Source organism: Podarcis filfolensis (assembly GCF_964270895.1).
Source record: "Podarcis filfolensis genome assembly, chromosome: 9".
Classification (NCBI taxonomy): domain Eukaryota; kingdom Metazoa; phylum Chordata; class Lepidosauria; order Squamata; family Lacertidae; genus Podarcis; species Podarcis filfolensis.
Window position 1 is genome coordinate 18,926,749 of NC_139610.1, and position 22,639 is coordinate 18,949,387.

The following is a 22,639-nucleotide window of genomic DNA, read 5'->3' on the forward strand; positions in this document are numbered from 1 at the left end:
GGAGATAAAGGGAGACCTTGTTATTTGCATCCCATATCTATGTGACTTCCCAATATGGAGGAGCTGCCAATATATTATTTTACTTGCTTCTTTCTACAAAAGTGTCAAAGTGGTGTACAAGAATACTAACTATACAAATGTAAATGATAGCAATGTAGCATTTAAAATTAGCAATAACAAGTTAATTAGGCACTAATAATAATTAATAAATGAAATTATCCTCTCTACGTACAGCACAAGATTGATCACCCAAAAATCTTGCTTAAATGACCATAAAAACCACAACAGTATTAATACTCAAATGCCTACAGATTTTTTTAAGTACTTCATTGGGCACCTCCCTGGGGTCAGCATTCAACAAATGAGGGGGCTGCCACCCAAAAACTGTTTTCTCTTTGCCGCTCTCTAAACCTCTCTGGGGAGAGGGACATAGAGTTCTTGGTGGTTCATATAAGAAAAGGTAGTCCATGAGGTATTGGGATCCTAAATTGTATAAAGCTTTGTAGGTTAAATCCAACACTTTGAATTGGGCAATGTGAGCCTTAAAGCTTCATGCACCAAAATAACTTTGGAACAAAGAAGTCATTGGTACCTTTGCTTCATTCTCTATGTGGAATCTTTTCTGTGACTGAATGAAGCTTTCCTATCTTGTTTATTTTTAAAGTATCATTTCTCCTGTAATGGAACCATTCCAACTGAGAGTGCTCTTTCTTGCAGGAGTATCTTATGAATGACTGAAACAATTTGAATTTTCCAGAACTGAAACGTATGCGATCACTCCAATTTGATAAAGCCATGTTCTGGAATTTTGCCAGGTCTGGTGTTTTTTCCCAGTCCATCTATTGAGGGAAGTCTGAACTACAGTTGATAAAAAGTAAATTCAAGAGTTATTTGTGCAAGACCTTGATGTTTAGCCCTGCAGTTTATGTCTTTAAATATCACCTCAATCTATTCCCAGTTTTAAATAATCAATATTTTTATTTCTGGATCAGAATGCTTCTGCAATCTACCCCAGAGGCCAGTATAGTTTTATGGGAAATAAGTAGCCATTCCTCATTGGAGCTGCCCACACTCTTTTTCTCCCAAAGAGGAAACACATTCCTCCTCCCTTGGCCTGGCAATTCAAGCAGTGAAAAACAGCCTGTTATTCTCTCTTATGCTCCCATAGCAGTTTGCAACTGTAGCATGTTTATTCACTTGGCAGTAGGGAAGCCTTTTGTCACTTAGAAGGTGTCGGCAAACAGCATATGGAGGGCTGTCCTTGGGCTGGAGTAGTTTCACTGAATGTTGTGGAATTATTCCAAAGTCTATGAGTATTAAAGCCAAAATAATATTAATAATCACCTGCTCTGGGATCTGCTGGTGATCTGGCTGCTGCAGTTCGAACCAGCTGAAGTTTCTGAGTGGTCGTCCAGTGCAGCCACACACAGAGCACATTGCAATAATGCAGTCTGGAAGTTACCAGAGGATAGAGTACTGTGGCCAAGTCATCTCCATCCAAAAGGGGCCATAGCTAGTGAACTAGCTGTACCTGTTAACTGTCACTCATAGCCAATAATAATCAATATACCATATTCTGGAATATAAAGTCATTCAATTCCCAATTCAAAATAGCTCATTTTTTTAAAAAAATGACACACACAAGTGCACGAGCATACGTGCACACAGACACATTCCACCACTCTGTATTTATTCAGCCAATTTGTAGCTGAATACTATGGACCTAATGTGGGTTACAAGTGCTACAACAGGAAGGAAGTGGAAGGGAACCATAGGCCGTCATGCAGTAAGGGTGTTAGTAAAGGTAAAGGGACCCCTGACCATTAGGTCCAGTCGTGACCGACTCTGGGGTTGCGGCGCTCATCTCACTTTCTTGGCTGAGGGAGCTGGCGTACAGCTTCCGGGTCATGTGGCCAGCATGACTAAGCCGCTTCTGGCGAACCAGAGCAGCGCACGGAAACGCCGTTTACCTTCCTGCCGAAGCGGTACCTATTTATCTACTTGCACTTTGACATGCTTTCGAACTGCTAGGTTGGCAGGAACAGGGACCGAGCAACGGGAGCTCACTCTGTCACGGGGATTCGAACTGCCGACCTTCTGATTGGCAAGTCCTAGGCTGTGTGGTTTAACCCACAGCACTACCCGCGTCTTAGTAAGGGTGTTAGCAGGTCACAAAAAGAGAAGATGGACTCTAATTTAGCTCCTGTTTTCTTCCAAGGGAGAAAACAGTGTACGAGACTAATAGGTACATGACTGATAAGGAATAGGTGAAGAAATATCTAGCTACCATAAGTGAGCTGACCACAAGCCAGCAGTGCAATGTGGCTGCAAAAAAAGAAGTGCCTATTTAGTCTTATTTAATAGAAGTTTCCAACGTACAGGAAATAGTAGTTCCACGTTACTCTGCACTAGTCATAACTCAGCTGCCATACTGTGTCGAGTTCTGGGCATCACAATTTAAGGAGGATGTAGATAAACAGGAATGGGTTCAGAGGAGGGCAGTGAAGATGGTCAGCAAAGTAAGTCCTCTAAGGGAAGGCTTAAGGATCTGTAGACGTTTAGCCTAAAAGAAGGCAAGACTGAAGGAACACAAAAAAGCCCTCTTCAGATACTTGGAAGGGCTGTCACTGTAGCAAGAGGACAAATGCTTATTCTTGCTTGTCCCAGAGGGCAGGACTAGATCTAATGGACTTGAGTAACATGGGCAGGTTGATTGTGGTTGGACATTAGGAAAATAACAAGCAGCAATGAGACCAGATAACAGGGGGGAGTGATGAGTTCTCCTTCCCAGGAGGTTCTTTAAGCCGAGGCTGGGCAGCCATCTGTTTGGGAAACTCTAGCTCTGGATTTCCTGCATTGAGCAGGTGGTTGGGCTAGACGGCCTACAACAAGACCCTCCACTCCAACTCCAATTCTATGGTCATACGAATTTAGGTATAGATACAGGGATTGATCCTACTGGGTCCCAATATCTCACTTCCTCCCTGCATAGAAATCCAGAGTAGCTTTTATAATAAGTGCATCACTATGCTGCAAATTTGTGTCCATTATGCAGTTTATAAATGGCACAGAGCTGGGGGCGCAGGCTGAACCTCAGACGTTTTTGCTCATCCCAAGAAAACAAGATTATTATTTTTAAAAGCCATTGCTTTCCTCTCCTGCCAGTTAACCACAACGAAAAGCCTCCAACTATCTGATATTTGGGGGGGGGGGGAGTTTACCTGTCGGAAAAAGGGGGTGCCTGCTTGACAAGTTTTCCAGGTTCCCTGTGATTGCCGTAGGATGCACATAAATCTCACAGGTGTGAAAAAAATTTCCCCCTAGGCATCCGTCTCAGTTATTGGGTGGGGGGGTACATTAATCCGAATTGCAAAATCCAGAGTAGCAGCTGCGTTAGACTGCAAACTTACAAAACCAACGAAAGCTTGCAGCGCCTTAAAAGGCAGCCAACCCCATGCAGACTTTATTATTATGCAATAATAAATCTGTTGATTTTTTTTTTTTAGCATCTGCTGCTGTTTCCTGCAAACGCACTCCAGACCCTGCAATGCAAAAAGCTTATTTGGGCCTAGGGGTCGCTTTCTCTGGACACCTTTGGGCATCCTAAATAACGTCTATGGAAGTGGGCGCGAACCAGCACACGGAGATAACTCTTGTTATCCAAGCCCCCGTTTAAGTTGTTACCTCAGCAAAAGCGCGGCAACGGGAACAGGAGGCCGGTGGAGGGGGTGGGGCTGCCGTCGGAAGACGAGAAGGGGATTCCCTCAGAGATGTCGGCCGAAAGAGAGAGCTGACCTGTCGGTGTCATATTATTTTTCTCTTCCCTGAGGGGAAAGAAGCGCACAGCAGCCGGCCGGGGCAACCCCGCCGCTATAAATAGCGGGAGCGAAGCTGAGATGTCAGATTCCCGGGGCCTCAGCGCTTCCCCCGCGCAATGGAAAGTCTGAGGTAAAAAATAATAATGAAAAATGTCGCCGTAAAAATAGAGCGCCCGGGAACGCCGGCGCCGCTGAGGGAAGAAGCCTCGCTCCAGTCACGGCCCTCGGGAATCCATGTAGAGGCAGGCTTTTTCTCCGGGTGCCGAAAGAGGCCCTATTTCCCTGCCAAAGCCTGCCGTCGAGTTTTGCTTCACGTGAGGACAGGAGGCATCCAGGGAGAGCAGCCATATTTCTCTCTCCTCGCCCTCCACCGCCGCGCCTTCTGGGGAATTGAACAACTGCGAGATAGGAAACTTTCCACATAACTTTTTAATTTATTTTTAAAGCTTCGCATGCTTCATTTCTGCCCGTCAAAGCCCACCAAAGTGACTCCTGTAAGGTTGCCATATTAACCCGTCCCCCCGCCCGCTAGTGAAACTCTTTCCTTTCACGATCACCACCACATGGTTTGTAATCTAATGGATTTCATGAGCCATGAGGATTCCATGAGGCAGTGGCGTAGCGTGGGTTGTCAGCACCCGGGGCAAGGCAAGTAGTTTGCGCCCCCTAGCCCGTGGATTTGCGCCCCCTAAGCCGTGGATTTGCGCCCCCTAACCCGTGGATTTGCCCTAACCCCAGATGTTGCGCCCGGTGCGGCCGGCCCCCCCTGCACCCCCCACGCTACGCCACTGCCATGAGGTCACCAAGTGCCTACCCAGTTGCCCTGTTGTCTGGTAGGTGAAACAGGGTGGCCAGACCTTTTTTTTTTTTAATATTGCTTTATGGTAGTTTACTGCTACTTCCTCGTTTTTCTGCATTTGCAAAATCCAAAAGGAAACGTCTCCAAAGGTAAATGTAACTCAGCAAATAGGTTTTTACTCTTCTATTCTATTTTTTTTAATGCAACAAGTTTTTAGGAATCCCGCCACGCTCGCCTGTTTTTAAGGGGAAGTGCCTTTGTTCAGGTTTTGCATGTCTTCTCTTTCCATAATTGCCTCGATATAAAGTTTCAATTTGGAACAAAAATAAAGGCATGTAAGCAAGACTAAACTGAAGAGGGGTTATGCCCAAAATAGATGCGGAGAAATGTTGAGAGGATGTATGTGTTATTGGGGACACATAAGCATTGTATAAATCATAAACTTACTAAAATGTAATTTCTCAACAATCAGCTGAGAAACATGGTCAGAAACGCTTGCATCTTTTCATAACCTTAGAAAGGAAGAAATAATTATGTTACTGAGAACAAGCTCATGTTCAGTCATTCAGCATCAATATCTAACAAAATGTAGAGTATCTATAAGTTATTGTTGATTTGAGACTAAAGACATCATGCTAAATTTGAAAATTTCCCCCTCCTCTCCCCTCAACTCTGATTTAAGGGTAATTTTAAACTAGACCCAGTTCAGAGTTATTTCTAGACATTCAAGTATGTGGAATTTCTATGAACCTGTACAACTGACTAGAAACAGAAATTCTTGTTAATTGTTTTAACTTGTATTAGGACAGCTTCAGATACAAATATTTTAACTAATATGTTATTGTCTGTGCCTTGTTAAGCTTTTTGATACTATGGCAAAACATACATTAAAAAATGTGCATGTATCATCAATATTCAGCTGATATTCCCAAGTACATGGGTATCTCAGTTACTGCAGTATTGTACACAACAATAATAATCTGTGGTCATAAATGTTTTTGTCTATTTTAGTTACCACTGTAATTAAGCAGCTTCCATTTCTTCCTTTCCTCCTTGTTAACAATGACGACTGCTTTTGGAGAAAATCAGGATTCATTATAGACATTTAATTCTCCATTATAGGTTGAGTCGTGTAATGGGATTCCCCTTCAAATGTTTGTTGGGATGGTACCAAAAGGGAACTGCACACCAAAGATATTTTCTCTTCCTGGAATCACTGATGTGTAATTCCCTTACTGGCATTATTCCAACTACATACTTGTACAGGAATTCCATGCTGCCAGGAATGAGAAAACATATGTGAATGGGTCCTAATTTAGGCTTCAAGTAGACTATTGCATCCTCTGGAGAATAGAAGGCATAAGAAGATTCGGTTATTCTGCACCAGTTAATTTATTTCTTTTGCTGTTTCCCCTACAGAAATTAAAGTTGAGTATTAGGCCTTACAGAATGAGAACCCTTTCAAAGTCTTGTCAGATACCTACATACCAGAGAACCCTTTCAAAGTCTTGTCAGATACCTACATACCAGAGAACCAAATTTACTGTGGGGACCCAATGCAGTACCCCAATTAAAAATAATCCTTCACACATTAACAGTATTTAATGTTTTTGTGATTTAGCAAAGTTAATTGGAACAGTTGTCACTCTCCTTCAAACCCAAATGGTAGTAGCCACAGCACTGGGGTGGGTGAAGTCCAGCGTCATCAGTCATCAGATTGATCATTTGACTGGAGAGGGGACCACAACTCCTCTACTCAGAGGGTTGTGTTCGTACCTTTGTGTGTATGTGTGAATAGGAGGATGCGGTGGGGGGTGGCCACAACTACTTTTGCATACTTGCTGCTGGCATGTAGCTATTGGAGTGTTAGCCAAGAGGGAATACAGTCCTCTAGACAAAAAAGTTAGCTACCCCTACCTCCTGACATGCCTTATTTGAACATAATTATCTGCTTAATTTCTGCATACTCTGCAAGTGTTGCCAGGTTACAATCCATATACTAATGCCATACATTTTGTCTCTGCCCTCCTTTTGTGTTGTGTTTTTTCGATAGTAAGCCTATAGGCACGGACTGTTTTGTTTTTAATCATGGCACTGTACAGCTGGAAGGGATCCCAAGGGTCATCAAGTCAACCCCCCTGCAATTCAAGCACCACAACTAAAGAATCCCTGACAGATAGCCATCCAACCCCTGCTTAAAAACCTCCATTGGAGTGTTCAGCACCTTTTGAAGTAGTCCGTTCCACTGCTAAACAGCTCTTACTGTCAGAAAGTTCTTCGTAATGTTTAGTCAGAATCTCCTTTATTATAATTTGAGATCGTTTGTTTGGTTCCTACCCTCTGGAACAAGAGAAAACAAGCTTGCTCCATCTTCCATGTCACGGCCCTTTACATATTTGTTGTTATCATGTTACCTTTCAGACTCCTCATTGCCCACCTGCAGTCCACAGGGGTCTCACCTGTTCTCCAAGAATTCTGAAAGCTTATAGACGAGTTCTGACACAACACAAGTTCTTTTAACATCCTTGGGTGCAGTTCATCAGGCCCTGGATTTGAATCCATTTAAAGTAGCGAGGTGATCCATTACCACCTCTCTTTTTTATACTTATATCTTGGGCTGCAGCTCCCTCCCTGCATCATTTATTCTTTTATCACCAGGTTGGGCATTGCTTTCCTTTTGTGTAAAGTTTGGAAGTAAAGTAAATGTTGAGCAGTTCCTCCTTTCTGTCGCCCAATAGCATTTCTCCATCTTCTCCACGCACAGTATCTACTTTCCTGTTCTTTCTCTCGTTTCGAAGATGGCCAAAGAAAGTGTTTAAATTATTTTTATCAAATTATATACAAAGAAAAAATTCAGATGGCCTTTCCTAATGTGGAAACAGTCTTGTGGCTATTTCTTAGCTTTATGGTCACTAACAGCTCGGGAGAGTTTTTCAAGACTAAATGAATTAAGGGCCACGATGTCTCAAGAGAGGTTGTCCGCATTGAGCATTCTGTACATTGAAAGTGACAAATTTAGACAAAAATTTTTTGATGACGTTTTGGATGATTTTGCTATAAGGAAGGCTAGGAAAAAAACATTTTTAGTCTTACTGTATTACTTCTTAATATGTTTTTAAAAACTGTTTAATGAAAACATAAAGTAGATTCTAAAAGTGCCACACTGTCAGGTAATCGTGATAATAATATTTACATTTCCCAGGCAATATAATTTGTAAACTAAAGTTTTTTTTAAAAAAGAATAACATTACAACTTCATTTTCCTAAAAATTAATGCTTATTCCACAAAAGGTTTACAAAGTTCTGTTATTGCAAAAGTTTTTCAGTGTTAATTTTAACATTTATGCATTTTTTAAAATCACCATGGCGCTGTGGGTTAAACCAGAGAGCCTAGGACTTGCCGATCAGAAGGTTGGCCGTTCGAATCCCCGTGACGGGGTGAGCTCCCGTTGCTTGGTCCCTGTTGCTTGGTCCCTGTTGCTCGGTCCCTGCTCCTGCCAACCTAGCAGTTCAAAAGCACGTCAAAGTGCAAGTAGATAAATAGGTACCATTCCGGCAGGAAGGTAAACGGCATTTCCGTGTGCTGCTCTGGTTTGCCAGAAGCAGCTTAGTCATGCTGGCCACATGTACGCCGGCTCCCTCGGCCAATAAAGCGAGATGAGCGCCACAACCCCAGAGTTGGTCACGACTGGACCTAATGGTCAGGGATCCCTTTACCTTTACCTATTTGACAATAACATCTTATGTCCTTTAGAGGAGAAATTGTGAATTGCAGAATTTTAAATACCTGTCTTCATCCTTGGCTTCACTCAATTTTGTTTATAACATTCTTCCATTTTCTTCCAGTTGTGAGGGTGGGGGATTGGGAGGGGCCTCACAAATGGAGTAGCCTAGGGCCTCTCGTCATTTAAATTCAGGCCTGCAAAAAGCCTAATAGAATGCTTCACCTAGCCCAGTGGTTTTTCAATTCTGTAGCTCTTTAATTGCTGTGGCCGTTTCGTCAAAGAATATTGCTCTGTTCCAAAATTCACTGTTTTCTGGACTTAAGGGCTCTCTTGTAAACTATGTCTGTCTGGAGAGTTGTATGTATATAAGCATTCATAGGGGCTGCAAAGCCTGAACTCAATTGAGCAGATCCTATCAGCTCTTGGTTGTGGGGCAGATCTTATCAGCACTATTTTATTTGTAGTAAGAGTATTTTGCTGCTCTAGTTAACAACAGTTGTCCTTGTTTCCAAACTTGAAGCATCTTCTATTTTGGTATATCATTGATTTAATCAGTCTATTCTTGTATGTATATTTGTGGTTATTGTCTTACTGCCTCTGTTGGTTGAGCCAAATGCCTCAGGCAGTTGCATTCAGGGAGAGTTCTCTGTTCAGTGGGGCTATGGTTTGCATTTGTTGGTTTACAGCAGGCTGGGGAACCTGATCAGAAAGTCTATTTTCTTGCACTTCTCTTCTCATTCAGGGACTTCGGATAAGTGAATTTTTTAATAGCAGTTCTGGTCTTGCTGGTCCTTCAGCTTCATCTGAAGTATCGCATCTGTCAGCTTTCCAAGATGGGTCTGGTTTTGCAGCCCCAAGTCCAGCACTTCACTAGCTGTCACAGATGTGTCTGCTGCCTTGTTCGATCTATCTTTTATGGAGGCTTCCAGTGGTTTTAGAGCCTTCTCCAATCTTTAAGCAAATCATGTGCAAACTTTTTAATTTGCTTAGTTAGTTCACCTGTCACTATATACTTCACTGAACTGGAGACTAGATGATAATCTCACATGTTTTGCACCAGAACTGCCAGTTGCTAATCATTGCCCTTACATTTTCTTAATTCTCTTAATCTCAGCAGTTTATAAAAGGTTAACTGTTTACACATCTGTTTATATTTTGTAAATGAAATACTTGAAATGAATGGAATTATTAATAACAGATGTAAAGATAACAATAGCAGTATGTGAAAACCAGCTTGTCATATGGAATTTCCTCAGCTATTTTCAACTGTACAAAGACATATTTCTTGTATAATTTATCAACATGGTACTAATTACATTCTCATAACAAACATAACATGTTGTTTATAAATGAGGACTTACTTATTGAAATGATGATTTAGGAAACAGCAACATTTTGGGACAGCTGCTTTCTGTGATTTTGCTAATGCCAAAAGTGAAAATATACTTTGTCCCTTTTAGAAATATCTGCCATTTTCTGTGCTTTTACAATTTGTAAGGTTTTTCTTAAATAAAGAGTGGACAGAATTATTCTTATGTTCCACATAATGAAAAAAAGTGGAACAACATCGCCAAGTAGGCTATTATATCTAGGTTATACTTTAGGATTTTAGTCTACATACAACAGCATGCAATACTGCATATGCAGCCTGAGGCAATGATTAGAGATGCACATTCACATCAGTATTGCAATGCAGATGGAAGTGTGCGCCCCCCCCATGCAGTAAAAATAACACCTGGACACCTCAAATCACCATGCATTTATCTCTTTTTTTCTATATATATATATATATATATATATATATATATATATATATATAATATATATATATTTCAAGCTTAAAAGTTACATTTTGTTACTCAACACTTATATTAAGTTCTACATATTAATGACTTCCCACTCACTGATCATCAATGCTTATATTCAAGATTATAGACAATGGCATTTTATAATTCCACCATATCCAGTTTCATCCTCTTTAACAGGTTTCTCAATATGTTCTGCTATTTTTTCTTAATATTCAAACCCTGCTGTGGACTTCACCTATGGAAAATAATTTTTTTAAGGGTTTCCAGTCCTCTTTAAAGGATTCTGTTTATTGTGTCTCTTATCAGTGCCGTCAGTTTTGCCATCTCTGTATATTCCAAGGTTTTCACCAGCCATTCTTCTTTTGAGGGTATTCTCTCATCCTTCTGTGCATAGAGATTCCTTACCACAGTGGTTACATAGATAAATACAGTTTAAGCTTTCTTTGGAATTTCACTTTCCAGTATCCCCAGCAGGAAGGCTTTCTTGAGAAAGATCAGTTTGAATTTTTTCCCTATTATATATCATGACCCAAAAGGCCGTGGCCTCCATGCAGGTCAGCCTCATGTGATAGAATGACCTCTTTCAATTCTTACATTTCCAACACTTGTTTGATACATTCTTCTACAATCGAGCTAGCTTCTTTGGTGTTAAATACCACCTGTACATCATCTTTCAAGCTATAACATGTTGTAAATTTCATACATGTTTTCCGAAGCTTTTCGCAGGTAGCAATAACTATATTGTGTCCAACATCTTTTGCCCACTTAATCATTTATTTTATGTTCACCTATTGGTGATATCCATAGGTGTTTTTTTTGTGTTCCAGAAGATCTTTATTCCTCCTCCACACCCCCAACAGACTCCTCCTTATGTAATGATTAAGAAAGTCTTTATGTACTTTGACTTTGTCATGCCACAAATAGGAATGCCACCCATAAGGTAAAGGTAAAGGTACCCCTGCCCGTACGGGCCAGTCTTGACAGACTCTAGGGTTGTGCGCTCATCTCACTCTAGAGGCCGGGAGCCAGCGCTGTCCGCAGACACTTCTGGGTCACGTGGCCAGCGTGACAAGCTGCATCTGGCGAGCCAGCGCAGCACACGGAACGCCGTTTACCTTCCCGCTAGTAAGCGGTCCCTATTTATCCACTTGCACCCGGGGGTGCTTTCGAACTGCTAGGTTGGCAGGCACTGGGACTGAGCGACGGGAGCGCACCCCGCCACGGGGATTCGAACCACCGACCTTTCGATCGGCAAGTCCTAGGCGCTGAGGCTTTTACCCACAGCGCCACCCGCATCCCCTGCCACCGCCACCCATATCTTCTATCAATTCCTCCCAAATCCAGTAATCTAATCTTCATTAATGTTACCCACTCTTTTAACCAAGTTAAACATGCTGTTTCATGATGCAATTTTAAATTTGGTAAGGCTAAGCCTTCTCTTTCTTTTACATCTGTTAAATTATTGAAACTTATTATTGGTCTCTTCCTTTGTCAAATAATTGTAGTAATGTCTGTTTGCCATTGTTTAAAACATATTACTGAATTGATTACTGCCACGGTCTGAAAGAGGAACAACATTTTAGGTAATACATTCTTCTTTACCACCGAAATTCTACCCATGAGTGACAGATGCATTCTTCTCCATCTCTGTAAATCCACTTTAACAGTATTCCATATTTTCACAGAATTGTTTTGAAACAACATTGCATTTTTGTCAACCAGACCAGGCTCACAAGGAAATCGGTCTTAATATCTTGCTTCCATACACATACTGCTCCCTCAGTATAGTCTCCCTCATGTTGTACTCATGGCTTTGGAATTCACACTATTTTCAGAACTATTTCACCCCTAAATATTAGCCACATTTATTATATAGGTTATTAATAAAAATGATATCCTGTAATTGGATTTGTTTAAAAAATGAAAAAATTGGAGTAGTCTTTTAACTCTGCATTACGTTTTATAATGCAACAGAGAAAATAATGGAACTTCTGTTCCAAGTTATTTCTTTCTGAGCATTTTGCCTTTACTCATTTTTTAAAAGCAAATGTTTAATGCAAGGATTAATGCTTGTCCATCATAGATATTTCAGTTCATAAGAATGCCAAAGAACAAAAATAATTTATCCTTTGTGGTTTTTAATGAAGCTATACAACAATGTTTGAAATTTAAGAAAGCAACAGCAGAGTTTACTAAGCCCTAATATTCACTAATAACTATGTTGAGCTTCTGATTATCCTTTCCAATTCTTCAAGGAAGACTCCAATACAATTCTTGTCATTCATTCACTGTTTCCATTGTAATGGACAAACCAAAACAATGAAATCGTCTTCAAAACCTGGGCTAAATCCACACATTCTAAATCAACAGAACCACATGAAGCCTTGTTGTGAGGACAAGATATCAAGTTGATTTACTGGACTGGGAGAAATGCCCAGATTTCGTGGGTGGTAAGGAGGAGGGGAATAGTATTAGGTTAGAGAAGAGGAATTGGTTTTTAAGGATGAAGGAATACTCACTTCCCAGGTTTGGTTGGTGGATGGCTGGAGTCTGTGAAAACCACTGTATATACATTAGAATGAACCGTGTAACTTGAGTCAGTATTGTTGACTTTTATAAGAGTCTTTTATTTTGGTTTACGAGAGATATTGTCCTTATTACATAGAATTTGTCTCCCAAAGAAGGCCTCCATATATTGGGCATTGTTTTGGCAGTGGGTAAATGTGCCCTCTTTTTATCCCATCGCTGTTTGCCTCCAGCTAGTACAAAATAAATTTGTTTTAATGTTCTTGTTGTTCCTGCGTCAGAAATTGTATAATTTGAGGAGTTGTATTCAGCAGAGACCCCACATCTGGGATTAATAATCTTGCTATTCTAATAAACACCTTGTAAAAGGTTGAGCATTTGCCCTACAATCCTAGGAAAAACAAAAAATATAGACTCTTTTTAAAAACAAAAATGTATTTTATATTAGCACTTCTAAATCTTTTAGGACAGCTATGGGGCGAATGCAGGTTTTCACTGAAGCCTGGAGAGCGAGAGGCGTCGGTGCGCACCAACCCCTCTCGCTCTCCAGGCTTCAGGAAGCTATCCGCAAGCCTCGCGCGCCCGGCGGGAGGTCCCACCGGGCGTGCAAGGCTTGCGGGCGGCAGCCTGCTGCGGAGCACGCCCGGTGCTTCGGGCAGATGTCCGCAAGCCTCGCGCGCCCGGTGGGAGGTCCCGCCGGGCTCGCAAGGCTTGCAGGCAGCAGCCTGTTCTGGGGGCTGGGGTCGGAGGAAGCTCGGGCTTCCCCCGTGCCAGCCCCGCGCCTGGGGGGGGGAAATAATTTTTTTCTTCTTTATTTCCCCCCCTCCCCCCAAATCTAGGTGCGTCCTATGGGGCGGTGCGTCCTATAGGGCGAAAAATACGGTATTTTGCTTTAGTGTCACTATTATGTCATGGAGTAGCCATACTTAGATGCAACTTTTATGTTAGAAATTTAAAAACTAGCCTTCTCTGTGTTTCAGGTCCCTGTAACAGATGAAGATAACATGGAGGATGGTTGCTCTCAGAAACTTGTCTCTGCCAAGTACCTTCGACTCTTGTTGCTAATATTGATTCCATGCATTTGTGCTCTTATACTTTTGCTGGTGATCCTTCTTACATTTGTGGGTAAGTACTACATTCATATGCAAGGACAAAAAGATCAGTGCAACAAACCTTGCTAGTAGTTTAACTTAATAATGTAAAGTAGCACCGATAGCATTCGGTGTACTTTAAGAGAAAAGATGTTCAGTTATTAATTTCTTCTCTTGGTAGGCAAGAGGAATACGGCATTAATAGTTGTATGGTGAGCATATTTTGGGGTTTCATATTTCTGACCCATGGGTCACTTGATAACCACCTATGCTTGCAGTAAGGTCTGAGCTTTAATGTTCATGAGAATCCTGCATTAAAGTTCATCAACCTGAGAAGGTAGCCCAATTAGGAGAAGGAAAGGTCTGATCCTAAATCTCCACTTCCTTGTGGGAAAACTTTCGGAGAAGAAAAGGCTAAGGAGTAAACCCTACACAAATCTGGAGTGGAGACCCTAAGACGGTTGGATGGCGTCTGCTACGCCTCTTTCTGGCAACTCCTGCAGTCAAGCTGGTGCCAAACGTATTTGGATCACGTCAGCAAGGCCAAAGGAGCGTGTGTCTTGTTTTCAGGGCTCAGCCCAGGAGATGATTTGCAGTAAAACATTTTTATAGCCTCTGCATTTTTTGTTTAGATGAGCAAAAGAATCCTCCATTGCCGGGGGTTGGACTGGATGACCCTTGTGGTCCCTTCCAACTCTGATTCTATGATTGGTGGGCGTTACTGTATTGTCTGATAACTGAGTCTAGGGATCCGTCTTTAAATAGAGAACAGACTGAAGGGAGTTAAGATCAAGTAAGCTAACAAAGTAGAAACATGATATTAAAAGTGTATTTCTAGGAATAAAATAATCCAAACCCAGGGTTCGCTGGGATGAGGGAGTTTTGATTTGACATGTGCTGGGCTTTCCCAGCTGAGTCAGGGCTGAGCTGGGTCTATGATGGCATAAGTCCCACACCCTGTCTCAGATTGTGGAACTTAAGCTGATGTAACTTATACGGGTGTAAGTCCCCAAAGGGGGGGGGGTGTTCAGGGGGCCTGATATGAGTTGGGTGGGGCAATGAGAATCCTATTCCAACACCTTTCAGCTTAGTCATGTGATTTAGCAACCCAATGGAACTTAGACAACAGAAAAGGTGGTGTAAATCCAATTCTTCCTACACAGAGTTTGGAATAGGAGTAATTTATGTTGGATTTCTGTAGTTAGGAGAGCTCTGCAACTAAAAAAACCTTTATACTTTTGTTACTTTTATTACTCACATCGACACATTTATTTTATGCAGGCTGTCTTGTTGGCTCATACATTAAAAGAAAGATAGGAAGAATTTAGTAAATACATATGAACAAGTAATTAATAGCTCATGCTTTTAGAAATAAATTACACAGTTTTAGAAATAAAGATAATTACCATGGGATCAAGTAGTGTGCTGTGGTGAGATTGTTGTTAAGAAATCCTCAATACAGTTGAAATTTATTTACAAATAAAACATATGCTGTAAGTCTATGAGAAGCTGGCAAGACTAAAATACCCATAACCCCATTTGTATTTTTTATGTTGATGACACATTTTCATGTAATATGCATAGTAGATACTTATAAGGACAAAGCATTTGTGGGTTAAAAACAGAACCTGCTTGCCCCAGAGGAATCACACAGGGCCCTGTTTTCTAGGGTTGTGCATCTGCTCCAGACAAATCTTGGATTCCAGTAAGAATTATGCTGATTCATGCCGATCTAGTATTTGTCTGGACTGGGTCAAGGTGGTCCTAGATCCCCCTGGTTCGGATCCCCCTAGAGTGATCTTGAGCTGTCAGAAGGGGATGATCAGGCGGCAAGGGAGGGAGGAGACAGTACAGGTTACAGGGTTACAGTCTCTGCCTGCATGTCTCCTCCTTCCCTTATCCCCTGATGCTGACTGAGTTGTTTAATTGGGGCTTTAAATCCTGTTTAAACATTAGGACTGTGCAAGGCCTCCATTTCAGTTAAGGGCCTGAATTGGGTCTGGGTCAGAAAAGGACCAGAGCAGAGTTGCTAAACTGAGACCTGAACTGAATTGGGGAATGACTTGCACTGCCCTACGGTTTACCACTCCTCACCCCCACCCTGGAATAAGGAGATGTTTTAGAGAATGTCAATTTTATTTTTTGAAAAAAAGAAAGAAAATAATTTAGAATATGAAAATGGAAACCCAAATAAGTCATTTATAGGTTTGAACTTTAAACTGCATAATGCTCTATATAGCAAACAATGTCTGTCTGGCATTTTAAATGTTTTTTTAAAAAAATTCTTTTGTTTTTTAAACAAAAACAAATACAAGAACCATTAAACACTTATCCAGCAATACATTGAATGGTGTTTGTTCTATCAATTGACTCTAGATATAAACAATGTTTAAACATATTTCTTAATGTAACCTCTCCACTGAAAATATTGAGCAGTTGATATAACAAGGTCTTGATTTTGGTCATTAACATAATTAAAGAAAGGGTCCACATTTCTTGGAAATCTGTTTCCACATTTCTGTGTGTTATGCCTTTAATTGCCCTTCTGTTTCTGGTGAGATGCTCAGACATTGCTGTATCCCAGATATTATTTTCCCATATGTTCATTTTAAATTTTATTAAGGGGGAAGTACATTTGTCTATAGAGCTACAAAGTGTCTTTTAAAAGATACAGATGGCAATGTACACAATGGAAGGAAAATCAGAACACTGATGCCTAGAATTAAACAAACAAAAAACCCTTATCCTCTCTTGCCTTCTGTTCTATAGCTTCCAACTACCTACAGGATCTCTTCCAGTAGGTAGTGTATGGGATGTTCATTCTTGTTCAGTGAATTTTGTCAGGTTCTCAGGTTTATGTTCTATGATTTTTTCCTTCCATTCAGGTGTGTTGGGGAAAAAATGCTTACATTCAAATGAAAGCGACTTACTTCACCCTGATGGTGACACTGAAATGCCTGATACTCTTTTTCCAAACATGACTGAAGGTCGTTCAAATGTTGTTCCATCTATGGGGAACAAAATACAACCACCATCTTGGACCACAAACCCATTATTTCACCTTGACCAAATACATAAAAATTTCAGTATACATAAGGGAGCTGCACAGGTTGCCTCACAAACCCCATCACTGAAAACTAGTCCTACAGGTGAAAAGATTTTGACCAAAACTCCTGGAGACAACTCCTGGTCATCAACCAATACAGGAGACGAAACTCTACAGTCCACAGACACATCTGTGAAGATCATAGACAAGAATTCATCTTTTTCTATCCTGAAACCCACCAGTCCATCTACTGTGCAGCAAATGGATTTGAAAAAAAGTAAGTTTATATTAATATGGATCCTTAATTAATTATGATGCAAGAAATATAATATAATTTTGTGGTGTTATAATTTGCATACGTCCTAAATCAATAGCTACCAAGGAATATCAGTTTGTTCAGGTAATTCTCATCTTTTTTTTGGGGGGGGGGAGTTGTTGAGTTTTTTTGTTACTTTTGCCCAAAGTTGTTGCACAATATGACAAGGGTTGACATGCGTCTGGAAATTCCAGACATACTAGTCCTTATCTGGACCTTGTTTAATGTTGAACCATTATTTAGCTGGCTAAATAATTGTTCTGAACATGGGTTATTGAAGATCCCTGCCAGTATGGCAGACTAAGCTCTTTAATCAGAAGCAAATACTGTACAGATCACTGCTTAGCAAGATACATTAAACAAGCATGGTAAGTACATTAAGTACATCATATTGAAGTGATAAGCCCGTTCACTTTTTAAAATTGTCCATTTGTTGACTTGCCTTGCTGGAAGGCTCTTGATAATTCTGTAGTCAATAGCTAAAATCCAAGAAAATTAGTCTCATTTAAATCTCATTTGTAGTCAGTAGAACTAGCTGGTTTACAAGCCTTGTTGATTTAAATGGTACTTAAGCACAATTGGTTGGATTGAAGTCTTTGTATTGTAGGGGGCATCTCTTCTCAAATGTGTCTTGGGCACTTCCTCCATAGTTTTGTGTGTGTGTGTGTAGAGAAAGAGAGAGAGAGAATATATTTAAGGGCAGCTTATAGACTTCAGATGGGACATTCTGAAATGCCCTGAAAACTGGAACTGAAAATATCAAACTGAATAAAATATCATTCCTTGTTTTACCTTTCGTAGTTTTAGTACATCTAGGTAGTCTACTTAGCATGACAATTATTTATCAGCGACCATTTTGCTTACACTACATATACCCTGCAAATAAAAGGGTGAAAGTAAGGAACTGCAAACTTAATAAAAATAATTTTATAGATGTAAATGCAATATGATGTAAATATCTGATCAAAAACAGATAAAGGTAGATAAAATCTGAGTTGTTCTGCAACTTGACCTCGAAACGTTGCACTAAAGGGAGACTTGGCATGGACGCAGTCCTCATTGAAGAGATCAGGGCCAGCTCAGAACAGCTGCCTCACTCTGTTTAAAGGTAGGGCTAGCTCTGGCTGGGATAGTTACTGGTTCTAACGTACACAGAGGGGGGTATATTTTTTTAATTTCTTTTAATTTCTCATAAGTTAATTGATATTCCTTCCCTATACCCATTGTGTTACATATACATGCATGGTTGCATACATACATACATACATACATACATACATACATACATAACTGTCAGGGAACTGCCCTCAGTGCCGGAGGGAGAGAGCAAGCTCCAGAGGGATTCCAGAGAGCGTCCCGGGATGGGGAGAGGCAGCCCAGCTTCTGGGGAAGAGAATCAGCGTAGCACCAGTGGAGAAGGGGGGCAGATGGGGGAATCGGTGAGGCGGTCCCATGACTCCTTGCCGGGGACCAGCGGGGAGAGTAGGGGTCCTCTGCTGCCCACACCCTCCTTGCGCAGAAGGCTTCCGCGCAGGGAAAGTAGGCGGAGACTAGGTGTCAAAGAGCTTCTTTGCTGGAAGAAGTTTAAGAAATGCCCACTGACGGATTCTGCCAGCGATTGAGACAGCCACGGGTGAGTGGCTGTCCGGACAGAAAAGGTTCACTCAGGCAACACAGCCAGGTGTTGGCACCGGCTTACCCCTAGAACCATTACAATAACTACTAGCAATTGCTAGCAATTCTCTGTGACCTCTTATTACCTTTCAAAATTGAAGAAACAAAAAGCTCCTTCTATTGCTTCATTCTCAACTGCATGTCTTTCCAACAGCCTGTCAGAACAATACAGTTTTTAAAAGACATCTGAAAGAAAGCAGGAAGGATTCCTGCCAAATTTTGGGGGGCAAGGAGTTCCACAGGGCAGGCCCTGCAACTCTTAACAGCCCAGTCCCTCATTTTTGCAATGGGCTTCTTCTCTTTTGGTGCCTTTATCTTATGTTATACCTTGTTCCTGTATAATTGAAAAACACAATGTTTTTAAAAAACAACTTGGCCCCTGGCAAAGGCTGACTAAACCTAATTTTAGTTAGAGTGAAGTTAACATTTTTTCTATAGTAAACTTAGGGAACAGCTCTGTTATAGAAATATTTGTGGAACATGTGCTTTGTGTGTTTATAGGTTAAAGCAAGCACAAACATTTACTACAGCAGTCTACCTGTAATACTCTATTACCTTCCGAGATAATTTAACTAAGGCAAAGGAAGAAGAGTAGCCATAGGTAAGGTAAAAGGTAAAGGACCTGTGGATGGTTAACTCCAGTCAAATTATACTATGGGGTCTGGCGCTTATCTCCGCTTTTAGGCCAAGGGAGCCGGCGTTTGTCCACAGACAGATTTCTGGGTCATGTGGCCAGCATGACTAAACCACTTCTGGAGCAACAGAACACTGTGATGGATAAATTATCCAAGACAAAGAAAGAAGAGTAGCCATAGGCATACGCAGAGCATGGGGCTGTTGACCTAGACTGTGCAAACCATACCAGCATGTCATTCTTTCTCTTCTGTGTCAAGCGACTAATGTAAGAAATAATAAAAAAGAGTATCCACATATTAAGTTCTTCCCTTACTCACTATTTTAAAGCATATAGAAAAATTTCTACCCAATGTCCTGAACTCATCATATTGTGCATCTCTACCAAATACTCAGTGAGGTTAGAGGTGGTTCACAATGTCAGATTCCTCCTTGAGATTGTGTATTGCAGGCACAAGGTTGTGTAGAGCCAGTAGCCATTTCCGAGATTGCAGACAGTTGCTTTCCAGCAACCTTGAAGACAGAGATGGCTACTGATTTCCTACATCCTGATATTTTTTCCACACAGTTTTATACCCACATATATGATTGCCTGGAATAATTTGACAGCATGAAAAAGCCCTTGAAGTGCAACAGAAGTACCATTAAAAGCAATTTCATGTAAAGAACAAGAGCCCCTTTCAGTCTTGAGCCAATAGTGTTGCATCTATAGTTCAACCTGTTTACTTATAATCTTTCACTTTCCTTAATGTTTTATTTTTATTTTTTTGGTGGCTTACTAAGTACATAAATTAAGTGGAATTTAGTTAATTCAGCCTTATAAAATTGTTGACAAAGATTATGGCCTATAGAGTATAAACTCTTATGTGCTGAGAGTTGTGTATGACTGGTTTTTTAAATATAAAAAACCAATTGATTTTTAAAAGACCAATTGTAAGTTTTACATCTCATGAAAGAAAATATTTGCAAATTCAGTGCTGCTGTTCTTGCAGAATGTTTTCTAATCCAGCTGAAGGGGAGGCAGTTTTTGCTAATTTCCTCTCTTGCAGCCTTTGTGCCACTTTCCACATTGCTGGAAAAAGATTTTCAGAGGGCATAGAACTGCAGTGGGGAAATTGCTCCCCCTTCTCTTAGGTTAGTGGACACTTCCATTGGATCACAAGTCCTTCTACAGTTGGAATGGCAGCATTGGTTTTGCTCCATGTCTGGACTAGAGGCTATGATATGAGAGTGCATTTGTGTTCATTTTATAGTATAGCTTATTGGCTGTCATAACTGATCTAGCAGCCTGTCATGCTTTGTTCTGAAAAAGTGTTTCCAGAAAGAAGCAAATGATATGAAAGAAAATACCGTATTTTTCGCTCTATAAGACGCACCAGACCACAAGATGCACCTAGTTTTTGGAGGAGGAAAACAAGAAAAAAAAATATTCTGAATCTCAGAAGCCAGAACAGCAAGAGGGATCGCTGCACAATGAAAGCAGCAATCCCTCTTGCTGTTCTGTCTTCTGGGATAGCTGCGCAGCCTGCATTCGCTCCATAAGACGCACACACATTTCCCCTTACTTTTTAGGAGGGAAAAAGTGAGTCTTATAGAGCAAAAAATACGGTAGTTTCCGATTCCAACAGAGGAACTGAAATGCATACACATTCAAAAATATTTTGGTATTTTTGTAAACACACACCTTTTTAACCAGACACACAGTTTATATGTTTAAAAAATCTGCTCATGGGAAAAGATCATCATTGTGTTTCCATAGAACACATAGGCAGCATAGAAACGCTATAAATAAATTAAAATGAATATAATCTCAAGTGATTATAGGATATCGCATAATCAAATGGAGCTTTGGATGGGTTGTACCAAGTGCTGTTCTGGCATTCTTTGTTACTATAATTTTACACCAAAGGGGAAGATAGGCTGACACTAGTGATATAAAAGTTGGTTTAAAATTTACTTTATATGTGAAAAAAGTATTTTCAAATAACATCAGGGAGGTGGTGGTTTGGTGAAAAGTTGTGGTGTTAGTTTGATTTTTGCATTATCAGCATGTTAGTCACGTGACACATTATTTGATAATTTGATTGATACTGCAAATCAGAAGACACCTGGATTGTTGGTTGTAGAGACTTTTACGGGGCTTCTAAACTTAGTATTTCTGCAGGACAGATTCAAGTGCATACTGAAACGTTAAGATTGCACAGTTAAAGAAGATTGGAAAGTGATGGGAAAGTGTATTGAGACGTGTGAGATGAATAAATTGGAAGACACAAACACCCCACAAGCAAATCAGGATGAATGTTAATTGTCATGTAACTACCCCACAAATCAGTCAGAACAAATGCTCAATAAAGAGCAGATATAGTCTTTAGTAAGCTTTATGCAAGCAGGGCTTTTTTCCAGCCAGAACTTGTCAAAACCTGGTTCTGGCACCTCTCAGGTAGGTGCCATTGCTATGATAAGAGATCAAGGGAAGCATTCATGGTGAGTTCCAGCACCTCCTTTTCTAGAAAATATAGCACTTGGTACAACCCATCCAAAGCTCCATTGATGATGCAATATCCTATTATCTAGAAATATAGCACTGTGTGCAAGCAAATCAGGGTGTCTAGTCCCTAAACAGATTGTCTGGAGAAGTTCTTTGGCTGCATCTATACTACAAATATATTCTGGTTTTGTACCAGTTTAGCTATTTGCTACCCAATAATCCTGAGAACGCGGATTAATAATAATCTGGGACGCGGGTGGCGCTGTGGGTAAAACCTCAGTGCCTAGGACTTGCCGATCGCATGGTCGGCGGTTCGAATCCCCGCGGCGGGGTGAGCTCCCGTCGTTCGATCCCAGCTCCTGCCCACCTAGCAGTTCGAAAGCACCCCTAAGTGCAAGTAGATAAATAGGTACCGCTTTATAGCGGGAAGGTAAACAGCGTTTCCATGCGCTGCGTTGGTGCTGGCTTGCCAGAGCAGCTTCGTCACGCTGGCCACGTGACCCGGAAGTGTCTTCGGACAGCGCTGGCTCCTGGCCTCTTAAGCGAGATGAGCACGCAACCCCAGAGTCGGTCACGACTGGCCCGTACAGGCAGGGGTACCTTTACCTAATCCTGAGAACTATAGTTTGGTGAGGACTAAACTGAAAGGGGAATAGATGACATTCCCCTTTCAGAATTGCTGTTTTCACAATTCTGAAGTGAAGAAGGAATGACT

General features: G+C 41.0%; 1 protein-coding gene across 5 annotated transcripts in view; it reads left to right on the plus strand.

Annotated features, from left to right (window-relative positions):
* The window catches only part of CORIN (corin, serine peptidase), a 109,724-nt gene that overhangs the window by 3,818 nt on the left and 83,267 nt on the right, over positions 1-22,639 (plus strand). For 4 of the 5 annotated variants that reach the window (XM_083630172.1, XM_083630171.1, XM_083630175.1 and 1 more), the window contains exons 2-3: positions 13,657-13,801; positions 16,653-17,090. In XM_083630172.1, the coding sequence (XP_083486298.1) occupies positions 13,681-13,801; positions 16,653-17,090 (559 nt within the window). In that variant the 5' untranslated portion in view covers positions 13,657-13,680. Of the gene's footprint in view, positions 1-3,725; positions 3,949-13,656; positions 13,802-16,652; positions 17,091-22,639 lie in introns of those variants that run through there. The other variant, XM_083630174.1, reaches the window with a different exon arrangement.